A 13823-nucleotide genomic window follows, 5' to 3' on the forward strand; every position below is an offset into this window, starting at 1 on the left:
TCCTCCCCAGACACACACTCAGCCGTGAAGTTGATTCGGACCCACAGCAGCCCTCTCTCGGACAAAGTAGATGTGCCCAGGCAGTTTCCAGGGCAGGCGAGATTGCCTACTGCCACCCTTTCCGGTGGATTCAAACCACTGAAGTAACGTTTGCTGCTGCACACTTAACCACCTGACCACCAGAGCATCTAACCCCGGATAAACTGAGTCAGAATCCACATTTTAATAAGATTATATGACAAGACTCACATGGGGTTCTCTTTAAAATGCAGTTATTCAGTATGTGGGAGTGAAAATGCAAACTCTCAGCAGGGGGTTCTACCAAGTAAAAGCACTGGATGAGGGGGATGATTGGCATCATCCTGTAATGGTGTCCAAGGCGTCTCAGCCATGAACTGGAGAACAAAGGAAAGTGTCACAGAGTCATGAGTGTTGACAGATCAGTTCATTGCAGTCACAGGTAGGAATACAGGAGTCAGAAAGGGGCCATGATTGGGTACGTGCACTCTTCCGCTGGGAAAGTTTCTAAGATTGGTGCTGGGCTCTACCACCACCTTGGTCAGCTCATCACTCATGACCATGTGGCCTTGATACCCCAGTTCCCAGCGAGGCCACTCCCTGGCAGGGCCTTTACCTCCCTGGGTTAGCCAGAGGAGTCACAACAAAAACACTGCCTGTGGACAAAGCTAGTCACGCTGCCAGTGAATGGTCAGAAAGAACCCAAGGGAGACTGAATCGCTCTGGATCTGAAATTTTCTTTCTTTCTTTTTTTTTTTCCCTTTAAGTCATTTTCTTTGGGGCTCTTACATCCATCCATCATGTCAAGCACATTTGTACATATGTTACCATCATCCTTTTCAAAACATTCTCTTTCTTGAGCCCTTAGTATCAGCTCTTCATTTTTCCCTCCCTCCCTCATAAACCCTTGATAATTTATAAATTATTATTTTCATATCTTAACACTGACCATATCTGAAATGTTCTATCAGTCTCCTTACACTGGCTTGGTAATTGGATGACAGCGCCACATAATGTAATATCTTAGACGTTTCCTCATCTTTTTGGCAGGTTAGGGATATAACAGGTTAGGGTAACAGTGTTTCAATGAAAAAAAGCATTGCAAGTACCGATCATCTTGGTACTTTGTGTTTCCCTTTTTATTACAATCCATTTTAAACTGTGGGCACTTTAAGGCAGTTGCTATTTTTTCAGTGTGGTAGTTTCCCTTTGGAAGCTTTCTATCACATCACTGTTTTAAGTAGGAGTAGGACCTCACAAAGCCTTTTTGAAGATCCTGTGCCTGAGACTTTTAAGTTTAGACGTATTGTTCTAATATAAGTCGGATTTTGCTTAAGCAGACCAAAAAACAAAGTAGACCCACTACCATCAAGTTGATTCGGACTCTTAGTGACCCAGGCTGGCCAACTTCATGGGAGCAAATAACCTCATCTTTCTGCTGAGGCGAGACTGGCAGGTTTGAACCACCATTCTTGCTGTTAGAAGTCCACTGCGTATGATGGGCAGCGTTAACAGGGAAGACTGGCTTAGTACTTTTTGTGATTGTGTGCTTCTTTCACTTACCATCATGGGAGGTGGGCAGTGTCTGCTGCCTGCAAGTTTATTCCAGTTCATAGCTGCTCCATGTAAACCAGCAGAATGCTGCCCAGTCCCAAGACCTCCCGAAAGTGTGCTTGAGCCATTGTGGCAGCCACTGTGTCAATGCATTGTTGAAGGTCTTCCTCTCTTTCACTGACCCTCCACTGTACCGAGCATTATAACTTTCCCCTTGGACTCTTCCTTCTTGATCGCATGCCAAAGACGAAGTCTTGCCATCCTCACCTTTAAGAAACATTCTGGCAAAAAAAAAAAAAGAAACATTCTGGCAGTATTCCAAGACAGATTTGTTCTTCCAGGCGGCCATGGTACTTTCTGTATTCTTCGCCAAGCTATCAGTTCATCATCAGTCTTCTTTATTCACTGTCCAACTTTTACATGCATAGAAAGCCATTGAAAACACCACCACGGCGTGGGTCTTCAACGCTTTAAAGAGGTCTCGTGCACCAGATGTGCCTGTTGTAGGGCGGATGCAAAGAGAGCCAACATTTTCAGATTACAGAACCAAGTGCATTAAAAAGATTCCAAGTTTTACTTTCACATGCATAGAAAAGGAGTATGGCTGGGATCTTCCTCTAACGACTGCCTTCCCCCTTTTTTTTGTCCTCACAGCAGAGACACAGACTGAGTGAAACAGTTTTTTCAGACAGACCAAATCTTGGAATGACAGACAAGAACTGGGAAAACGAAATTTCACTTTAACAAAGATTGTAAATTACAGAGCTTCACATTTCTAGAGACTAATACTATGTAATCCACTCACTTTAACAATCCAGTGGTTTTTTTAATATATACCCAGAGTTCGGGATCCGTCACCACAGGACATATTCATCACCCTGTTTATCAGTCACTTCCCATTGTCCCCCAAGTCCCGCCTCCCCTCGCAATGCTGGACAACCATGAATTAATTTACTAATCTACTTTGTCTTTACAGATTTGCCAATTGGGGACACTTTGTAATTTTATATAACTGGACTTATCCAGTTTGTGATCTTGTGTGGCAGGCTGCTTTCACTTAGCATGGTGTAGCATGGATCAGTACTTCCATCTAAGAATGGACCACATTTCACTTATTCTTCAGTTGCTGGATATTTGGATTGTGCACACTTTTGAATTATGCTGTGAACATTCAGATTTTCCCCATAATTTATTATTGTGATTTCCGTTGTATTGGAGCTTAAATTCTGGACACTAGGCTTGTGGAGGGCTAACGAGTATGGTGGGAGCCCCAGTTCTATTTGGAATCTCCACAGAGATGTGTAGCCTCCCGAATCCCTTCGGACCACCGGCTGGCAATGTGAACAGCCTTGTTAGGCAGAGTGTGTTTGAAAGTGGACTGCTCAATCCCATTTTTTGAGTCTCCTTGAGGATTAAGCCTCCATTTGCATTCTTTCCAAACAATTAACGACAACTGGCCAACTGTGCCCTCCCTCCTGGAAGAGTGTTTGGAATTGATTACCACCATTCCCTTCAGCCTAGGGAGGGGCAGTCTCTCCCTTTGGGACCCACCTTTGTGTGCCCCTGAATGGAAATTAAGGTACTAGGGGTCCCGTGGTCTTTCGTCATACCCAGACTGCCTTGTCCGGAGCCTTACCAACCTTGTAAACGTTTCTGTCCAGCATGCTGTCCATGTAGGTCCCAGTCACAGACCCATTCCCACTTCTATGGTCCTCTTCCAGCAACCCTGCTCATGGCCCGTATTAATCTGTGAGCGTGGTTCTGCCTTGGTGAATGAATGCGATGGAAAGTTTCGCCCTGTTACCAACCCTCATCGTTTGTGTAAATAATGTCCAGTCACTTGAAACTTTAATCTGTGTAAGTCAACAATTCATGTATTGCAGTCTGGGGAAAACACAACAACAACAAGCCTTTTGCACAGTTTTTCCACACTTTCTACTTCCTAGAGGTTGAATGAAATGCCCTGGTGGTGCGGTTGGGCAGCTAACAGCAAGGTCAGCAGCTTGAGACCACTAGCTGCTAATCTTGGCTGCAGTATATTACTAGCATCTTTAAACTTATGTAATCTAGTCCATGAAAAATAGGACAAAGATAGCTTTAGTAAGAAAGAGGGGTGTGTGTGTGTGTGTGTGTGTGTGTATAGACAGTGGACCGATTGTGAAGATACTCCTTTAAAGATCACTGTCTTGATCCTCAGGAAAAAGATGCCTGCTTTCTGCGGCCTATGTGGACAGCCAGAAATGGGAAGCAAGAGACAAAGAAGAGTGTCACCTGGGTACGTACCTGTTGGCCTATTTTTCAGTCATAGACACATATACGAGGGTACTGCAGAAAGCTTGACACAGTGGATGGATGGATGGATTGTGATAAGAATTGTACGAGCACCCAATAAAATGATTTTTTTTAAAAAAGCTTGTGGACGAATGGTATTAAAAAAATGGAATTTCCAGTATTATCACCTAAAATGGATAGATGGGTGATGTTTTCATGATGATCCAATCCAGGTACGCATACTGAGCCTTTAAAATCATTGGGTTATTGTGCACAGAATCCTTTGCTCGGCCCTGAAGTTTTCTGATATTCATATTTGCCGCGAGGAGGCCAAGATAGCTCGGAAACCAAGGCTATGCCGCACCCAGAGAGATTTACAGCCTTGGAAACTATAGTTTCTACGTTGAGTCAGAATGGATGGCAGTGGGTTTGGGTTTAAGCTGTTACAGACAATTTCTCTTCTTCATTTCCATGCAGATCATGCAGCTGATGCCCATTCTATGCAGCCCTTGTGTTCTGAGGGCTCTGAGTGCTGACGTAGCTAACGCCAGACCGTGGCTCCCAGCAGATGTACAGGGTTAAGTTCTCTGAGCCTCGGGTCACATTTTTGTCATCCCATAAACACGAGTACATAAACTTGTTTCATATGTGTTTCCGTTTAAAGACTCCCTTATTTAATATATGTTATTGACTCATTAAGATTGAACTCATGACATTACAATGTCTATTTAAATAGGGCTTAGTTTTAATACTTATTTCCCCCTGAGACACAGAGTGTTAGCACCTTGCCTTTGAGGAGCATTTTAAAGAGCAGAATCGCCAACAAAAGTGGGGAAATAGAGCACACTCACTAGACAGCGGGAAAGGTGCTTGCTTCTGACATGAGCGTTGAAACCAGAGGCTGAGCAGAGCACACGCACTGGGCCCTTGCAGCTCTGTGCTTGTCCTCAAATGACTGTGATATTGATTTGGGGGTCACAGATCAATGGTGAGGGACAGATGAATTCACAAGTATAATAACGATCGACTAGTTTTCCTGCGGCCTGCCTCTGTCGTACAGCCTCTCTAGAGAGACAGGGATTTTATTCTTTCATCTTTTTTTATTGCCAGTCTCTTATTTTCTTCACCCCTCTTGTCTCGGAGCTCTCTGATTCTTCTCTGTGAGGTTACAAGGTGAGAGACTGGAAGCACTTCTATCGGCTCCCGTAGGGGCTTTAGAGACAATAACCAGTACATACTTTCCGGGCACACAGCTTCACATCACACAGGCCCTGCAGCATATCTTTCTAAGAAGCCCAGAGCTGCCAGCATAGTGGGTTTCCTGAAAGCTCTGGGGCATCAGAGGTTACACGTTGGGCTGCTAAACAAGGGCAGCATTTTAAAACCCTTAGGAAGATGCCTTCTCCTCCCGTAAAGAGGGACAGGCTGAGCCACCCACAGGGGCAGTTCGACCCTGCCCCCTAGGGACGCTCTGAGTCGTAATTGACTCAGTGGCAGTGCGCTTGGTTTCTGGGTTTCCTCCCCGTCTTACAAAGGCACTGCGGCATTTCTTCTATAAGAAACCAAGACCTGGAAAGAATCACTGGCCCTCTCATGGACCTGCTTTGACTGGTTTCTGCCTGTCCTTGAACATCATTGGGACAGTGATAAAGTAAGTCGATTAGGGATAATTTTATGAGACTGATGTGATTTTTGGATCAATTCTCATGCTTACTTAATTTGTTCCCTCAGGCTTCTGCTTTGTTTTAGGTAAGATGATAATACAGTATCCTGTGTTATTGAATTCTCCCCATAAGTGCTACATAGTGGTGGTAGTGGGGTGGGGGCAGAACCAAAGAAGTCACGTCATTGTAAGAGGGAATTGTTTGTGAACCCGGGAACGAGTGGTGGGCAGGGGCCAGCCGAAACAGAATTGCAGAGGATATGAAGATAAGCGAGTGTAAAAACCCATTGCTGTCGCCCTGCTTCATTCAGTTCATAGTCACCCTTTAGGGCAGAGGAGACTGTGCCATCGGTCCCCAAGGCCGCACACCTTTCGGAAGCAGACGGCCACCTCTGTCTCTCAAAGTGACTAATCGCTTCAAGCCACCAGTCTTCCGGTTAGCAGTCAAGCCCCTCTCCATGAGGCACTTACTGCCCGACTCTGAGGAAGACCCCACTTAGCCTTGTCATAATAAATGTTTGCAGTTTCCACCCACCTCGGGAGAAAGAGAGACTCTGCTCCCGTGAAGATTCCAGCCTCAGAAACCCATAGAGAGTTGCTGTGAGTCAGAGGCGGCTCATTGGCAAGGGGTTTGGTTTTGGATCCATGCCCACTGAGTATCCTGAAAGCAATTTATAGATAATGCAACGTGTGTGTGTATGTGTGTGTGTGTAGATTATTAAAGATCCTTGTAGTCCCCTCACCGTGATACAAAAGATCCTGTTGTGTGTGGGGTCCCCATGCATTGGAGGTTGGCTTGACAGCCACCAGCAAGAGGGAAAGTCTGTGTGTTTCAGCACAGAGAAATGCTAGGCAAAGGCTGCACTAAAAGGCCAGAGTGCAGTGGCTTGGTGCTGTGCTTAATGTGAGACGCTGTGAGGTTGCACCTGGAGGTGCGGATGGAGCTGGTGCGGTGCAGCACTGGCCAGTTCAAATACCAGGAGCGTCATCGCAGCTGACATTTTGGTTTGCCAAATGATGAACAACCCGTGGTAAAGTTCTGAATGAACCAAAGTGCTTTCTGACCGCAGTTCACGTAGTAGTTGAGTTGTGGAAGACTTAGCTTATGTTCCCATCATATCTAAAAAGTGCTTTGTGATTGTATGTAAAATGGAGTGCCTGCAGTTAACTATAAAGGGAGAGCGATATAGTTGATATGCCTGTCATGCCATAAATGGCATGTGGATAACTGATAAACTTTGTACTTGGAAATAACTTTAGATTTGTCAAAAATTGGAGGAACAGTACAAATAGCGCTTGAATATGAGGGAGCTACAGAACCCTCATGGGAAATTCCATGATCTTTTCATCCAGTTTTCCCATGAACCTTTGAATCCCCTTCATGCGCTCTGCCCATTTCACTTTCAGTATTAATACTGTTTTGATCCAGTTCTTGTTCTCTCTCTCTCTCCACCCTTTCGAGTCTGTTTTATACATCATTGCCCTTTTATCCCTAATACCACCATGCACATGCCCTGCGATGTGGAAATTCTATTTTAGAACTACAGTATAGCTACCAGCTTTAGTCAACGCAGCATGATATTTTGACCTATTTATGTTTCATTTTATCGTATGACCCAGTCATGTCTTCGGTAAGGCGTTACCGTCTCAGAAACCCACTGGGGCAATTCTACCCAGTGTTGACGTCGCTCACTGGCCCTGAGTTTATCACGTTCCACTTTGCCCGTTAGCCCAGCAATGTCTTCGGAAGTGTTTTTCTCTCTGACACAGCAGTCAGTCTAGGATCACAGCCCCGTTAGTTGCCTTGCCGGCTTGGTCTCCTTTCATCTGGAATAGTTTCCTGTCCTTTCTTATTTATGGCATTGACTGCTGCTGTTTTGTTTTGTTTTGTTTATTTAAGACAATAGTCGTTTGTTAGAGAATGTTCCTTTTTTTGGTATGTCTCATATATCCTCACAGTGAGTCAAGCTGCTGTGAAGGCTGAGGGAGTCACATCTGGTGACATGTCTGTCCGTGTGCCCTCGCGATGATGGTGGTCGCCCAGCCCAGTGTGTCTGGCTTCTCCACCGAGAGTTACTGTCTTTCTCCCTCTTGAGTTACAAGCGGTCTGGGGGACACCCGGACCCCGCAGACATTTCCTGCTGTGGAGTCAAAAACTTTCCCCCAGGTTTAGCATCCACTGATCCCTCTTGTCTCCATCAGGCTTCACTGTGATGGTGGCAAAATGATGGTTTCCCCACCACACGTGCTAGTTAGCACCCGGTCTCTCCAGTACTCAAGACCCGTCCATCTCTGTTCTCCTCCTTCCGTTAGCTATTCTCAATGTAGTTCTGTGTCCGGTGGATGCTGTCTTCTGTTTTAGTGGCTCATTACCATCCTTATTTATCTGGGTGGTTACATTGCAACAGGTTTGGCTAATAGGAGCTTTTCCAAGCTGGCCCCTGCCCCTGTCTTTGTTGTTGAACTTCCTTACTCTCTGGTGTGCTGAGATAGCCTTCAGCTCATCATATACCTTCCCGCCCCGCCCTAGGGACCCACTGTTTCTCCACAGAGCCCTGATTACTTTTAGGAAGGAATGGTCTGAAAACCCAAATTCTGGGTGCTAGGCGGAGTCTTTGCTTCTTGGCCCATTCAGTAGACAAAGATGGGAGAAATATGTCGGTATCTGCTTAATGCTCCCTATACTGTATTCACATACATGCATGCATGTTTTAGCAAGAATTAGTTCACACCACTCCTTACAATTCCAGTTCATTTCATGAGGTCTGCCTTGCCTTCCTCTAGTCAATATTGCTGTTTCCTGTCTTCCATACTAAGAACACTGTGCCCACCAGGAACACTATTTTGAGGTGTGGGACAGTCTCAGGCATTGTGTAGTTGTAAGATGTGGTGGAGTGGGTTCCGGCCCATAACGACCCAGTGTTTAACAGAAGGAAACATGCTGCCCTCATGATTGTTCCTGTGCCTGAGCCCATTGTTGTAGCCTTCCTCGTTTTCACTGCCCCTGTACTTTACCAAGTGCCTTTCTAGGCACTGAGCTCTCCTACAACATATCCAAAGTATGTAAGACAAAGTCTCGCCATCCTTGCCTCTAAGGAGCACTCTGACACTACTTCTCCCAACACAGATCGGTTTGTCCTTTTAGCAGTCTGTGGTATTTTCAGTATTCTTCTCCAGCACCACAGTTCGAATGCATGTATTCTATGATCTTCCTTGTTCCCTGTTCCAACGGTCACAAGCATATGAGACTATAGAAAATGCCATGCCATGGGTCAGTTAGTCCTCAAAGTAACATCCTTGCTTTTCAATACTTTAAAGAAGTCTTGTGCAACAGATTAACCTAATACAATGTGTCATTTCTTGACTGCTGCTTCTATGAGAATTGATTAGAAATCCAAGCAAGAGAAAATCCCTGACAGCGTAAACCATTTCTTTACTTATCATGTTGATGTTGGTCTAATTATAAGGACTTTTGTTTTCTTTACGTTGAGTTATAATCCGTACTGAAGGCTGCAATCCTTGATGATCAGCAAGTGCCTGGGGTCTTCCTCACTTGCAGCAAGATTGTGTCCGCGGCATATCACAGGTTGTTAATAGCCTTCCTCCAATCCTGGTGCCCCAATCTTCTTCGTGTAATCCGGTTCCATTGATTTTTTGCTCAGCAAAAGACTGAACAAGTATGGAGTGAGGATGAAGCCCTGATGCGCAGGGTTCCCTGATTTTAAACCAGAAAGCATCCCCTTGTTCTGTTGGCACAACTGCCTCCTGAGCCATGTGCAAGTTCCACATGAGCACAATGAACTCACTGCCATCGAGTCCGTGCTGACTCATAGCGATCCCTGCGGGTTTCGAGGCTGTAACTGTTCAGGGGTTTTGAAAGCTCAGTCTTTCTCCCTCGGAGCTGCTGGTGGTTTTGAACTGCCGACCATGCAGGTAGCAGCCGAGCGCATAACCACTACACCAGAGCACAATGAAGTGTGCTGGGATCCCCATCCTTCTCAAGGCTATCCATGCTTTGTTATTCTGACAGTTGAGAACCTTGGCATCGTCAATAATATACAAGGAACTCTCTTTCTTGTACTCGGTGCTTGGAGCCAAAGCCCATCTTCCATCAGCAGATATCCCTTGTTCCATGTCCTCTTCTGAATCCAGGCTTATAGGTCATCTGATTTTCCAATCTTCTGTCCATTAAATGCCACTTATGCCCTCCAGTCTTTAGGATAGTAAAAAATATGACCATAGATTTCTGAAATGGCCCCTACAGCCTCTATTACTCTTTTGGGGATCCACTGTCCTAGCCCAATTGGTGCTGTGGGTTAGATGTTGGGCTGTTAACCACAAGGTTGTCGGTTTAAGCCCATCAACCGCTCTAGGAGAAAACTGAAGCCATGCTCCCAGAACAGTGTACAGACTTAGGAATCCTCTGAGTCAAAATTGACTCAGGAGCAGGGGGCTTGGCTTTGGTTGGCCCTAGCAGTGAGACCAACCTTGACCTCAGTAATTCTATTGCACACCAGTTCTGCTCAGCCGTCTATGAATTCCAAGCAAAACACAATGGGAGCGCCTGCTGCTCCGAAGACCACTCTGGCCTGGCCCTGCTGGCCATGTGTGTCAGCCGACCTGTGCTCCGCGGGGCTTTCAGTGGCCGATTTTCCAGAAGGAGATCACCAGTGCTTTCTTTCCAGGCACCTCTGGGTGGACTCCACCTGCCTGTTAGCAACTGAACACTCTAACCGTTTGCACAGAGGACTCCTTTCTAGGGATAAAGGGAGAATTGGGAAACAATGGGACCACAGCATTTGGCACCTGAGTATCTCAAAGACGCAGACATTCAGTCGAGTCTGTTCCCTGTCATTTGGAGCCAAATCCCGGATGGAGAACATGTCAGGGATAAGGGAAGGAGCAGTGGCTGTTTGTTAAAGTAATTCCAGTTTTTCTGCAAGAAGAGCCTTGGAGATCATTGTCTCTTTTTCTCTGTTAAGCCTGCCACTGTGCCAGAATGCCCTGGGTCCTGCTTCCCCTCCCTCCTCTATGTGCTATGCTGTGCACAGTCTGCACTGCAGAGGCAGCTGTCTGGCTTGAATCCCAGCTGGGCCAGCTTTCAGTAATGCCACTAACTGGTTTCTTTATGTACAATTAGGGATGCTGATAGGCCTGCCTCAGTTTACATGTATTTGGAAATATGTTGACTGAATCAGTGCCTGGGCCTGTTGATTTTATCCACTATATAAAAGGTGAGATAAGGTATTTGAACTCCTGCCGCTTGACAGACGCCTTTTGAAAGTATTGTTCTGCTAAGGCAACTCACTGCCATCCAAGTCCATGCCAACTCATAGCTACTCTAGGACGGGGTAGAACTGCCCCCGTAGATTTTTGTAGTTTTACCTAGTTAAGGAAATAGAAAGCCTCATCTTTCTCCCATGGGGTGACTGACTGGTGGTTACAAACTGCTGACTTTGAGGGGAGCAGTCCAATGCATAACCCAACTGGACCATCAATCAGGGCTCCTACAACTACTGTGTAGTACAGTGGGGTACCCAAAACAAACAAACTGGAATTGTGCTGGGCAGAGTGGAGCTTTTATAGTATGCATTTTTCCCCCTCTAGGCAAGTATCGAGCAACTCTCTGTGTTAGTGCACCCAGTGGCATTGCCTGGGAATGTTCTCTCTGGTCACAGTGAATGTTTTTGTAAAAGCAGTTTGCTTGAACCTCATTTTTTGTGATGGCCGATTTAAGAGAACAGTGTGCGGCTATGAAATTTTGTTTCCTGCTCTGAAAAAAATGCCACAGAAACTATTGTGATGTTGAACACAGCTTACAAGGACAGGGCTATGGGAAAAACTCAAGTGTATGAGCTGTTTTCGCTTTTCAAAAAATGACAAACCTCGTTCTGGATGTCCATCAACTTCCTGAATGGTAGTGCATTTGTAGTTCGTTCCACCAGGTCAGACTGTTCATCAAGCTTTCTATTTAGAGAGGCTCTGAAAAGATTGAATAACAGTGTGCAACAAAAAAGGCTTGATTTGTGGCAGATGGGGGACTGGATTTCCCACCTTGACAGTGCACCTGCTCATGCAGCCATCTCAGTGTGCCAGTTTTGGGCAAAAAACAGCATGCCTTATTGCCCCACGCACTTTACTCCTCTGGCTTTGCTCCATGTGACTTCTTTTTGTTTCTGCAAATGAAGCATGAAAGGACAGTGATTTGATGACACAGAAGAGGTGAAGAAAAAACGAGGGAGGTGCTATCAGCCATGTAAACTGTTGAGTTTGAAAAATGTTTTCAAGAATGAAATTGCAAATTTGATAAATGTATTAAGTGTTATGGAGAGTACTTTGAAGGTGATAACGTTGTTTTGTAAAAAAAAAAAAATTTAAATACATAGCTTTGAAAAAAAAATCTGGTTTTATTTGGGTACCCCCTCATAGAATGTAATTCTGTTACCATTTTAAAAACAAAGGACACTTTTTTGCCCTTATGTGATATTGTTGCATACATTTCTTCATTTTTACTTGCATCTTTGGGTTTGGCCATTGGCATTGAGGAGCGAGACCAAACGGAATTAAAAGTGGTGGTGCACCTGTTGCGGTGTGACAAAGTCTGGGCAGCAGGTGGCAGTATGGTCTCTGCGGAGACCGCTCAGCCGGTTGCTAACCAGCCTGGTGTGAAGCGCACATCCTTCTGGAAGATCTCCTGGTGCGGGGCTGTGTTCTGCATGTGGAGCGCTGTGATTGGGCGCTAGGGCCGGGAGGGCTGTGAGGTGCCTGGTACGGACTCGCTGATTGGGAGAAGGAAGGAGAACCATATGAGGTATTAATTCCGCCCCTCCTGACTGGAGAGAGCTTAAGGTGGGAGGGGAGGGCTGTAGGGGAGAGATGCTGGTCAGTGTGGGTGTAGGACTGAGATTTACTTAAACCTTATAACTTCCTTCACTTACTGTGAATACAGAAGGAAATGTTTTCTTTTTCTTTTAATTGGGAGGGCAGTTCCGGGGAAAGAGTGCCTTCTATCTTCAGTCTCATTAATAGTAGAGCCTTTTGGGCAGGGCTAATGGATATTTGTCCAAGGCCCCAGTAGTGGGCTAGGTGTAAGTATACCGCAGGCCACCAGCCACGCAGGCCATGAACAAAAGCAGCCTTCACTTAGGCCTCGTCGTGCCAGCCTCAGTGCCAGGCACCCCAGTCTAACATCTTCTTGGGGTCCTAGTGTTCATTTGCCTTTCTGCCCTTTTGCCTTCTCGGTGATTTTGTAGACCTGAAACTGCCGGGGCATCTTCTCTTTGTTTTAAATACAGTTTTAGTCTAACGCCATCTATCTTTTTATGCACATATATATCTCGTAAGTCATCACGCACAGATAGTGAACTGCCACCAAGTGAGCAAACCTGTGCAAGAAATAGAACCTTCCTAGCATTCCCTTCTCATTACATCCCCGCTCTCTTCTTCACACTTAGCCACGATCCCCCACTAGCATGGAAGTTGTGAAATACCTTCAAATGAGAGGTTTTAGACATGTATGCGAGTACAGAGGCTTGCATAAGGAGCGCTTTTTGCCCATCACTTGGTTTCAACAATTAGAAGCTCAGACCAGTCTTTGTATCATTTCAGCCTCTCCTCACTCCCTCATCCTGTTCTATTGGATCATTTTGAAGCAACTCCCAGACAGCATATCATTCCATAAATATTTCAATATGTACCTCTAAAAGATAAGATCTTTTAAAAACCATTATCCCATCTGAAATATTAATAACCCCTTAACCATCCTGAGATATCCAGTCAATATTTAGATAGTCCCATTTGTGTCATCTTTTTTTTTTTAATTTAAATAGTTTGTGATCCAAATAAAGCCTGCCCAGTGCAACTGGCTTGTGGGGTTAAAGGGGAGAAGGAACCCCACAAAACATCACAGGTACAGTAGGCGCAATTGTACAGCGATAATAAGTAGAGATTATAGTAAAGTCATAGAGAGCATGAGAGTTCAAAGATGGAGTCAAGTAATGGAGTCAGACGCAATTCATGGTAGCGTTACTCACCTCAGACCTGCTTGATGGTCCTCGTGGAGGGGACTTAGCCACCAGAGTAGAAGCAGCTGCCTCGTCATCCTCAGCCACCCTCCCGAGAACCAGGGAGCCTCCTTATTTATTGCTATCCACGCATCATATTACTTTAGGGAGATACATCACAGCATCATGCGTCACAGAGAGGGGCAGTACAATTCATCCTTGAACAGGTTTGATCATTCTGGTGTCTCATACAATAAAGCAGACAATTATTATCCTGGGAGGCATGCAAGCCCCCTGATAGCAGATAACAACCT

The 13823-nt window shown here is 45.4% G+C and overlaps 1 protein-coding gene across 1 annotated transcript in view; it reads left to right on the forward strand.

Annotated features, from left to right (window-relative positions):
- Nucleotides 1–13823, forward strand: part of MRPS27 (mitochondrial ribosomal protein S27) — a 101677-nt gene that overhangs the window by 1194 nt on the left and 86660 nt on the right. The window contains exon 2 of the mRNA XM_004703548.2: nt 3770–3847. Coding sequence (XP_004703605.1) covers nt 3770–3847 — 78 coding nt within the window. The remainder of the gene's footprint in view (nt 1–3769; nt 3848–13823) is intronic.

This window comes from Echinops telfairi, unplaced genomic scaffold (assembly GCF_000313985.2).
Source record: "Echinops telfairi isolate 266 unplaced genomic scaffold, ASM31398v2 ScPeMD7_7469;HRSCAF=8507_1, whole genome shotgun sequence".
Lineage (NCBI taxonomy): Eukaryota > Metazoa > Chordata > Mammalia > Afrosoricida > Tenrecidae > Echinops > Echinops telfairi.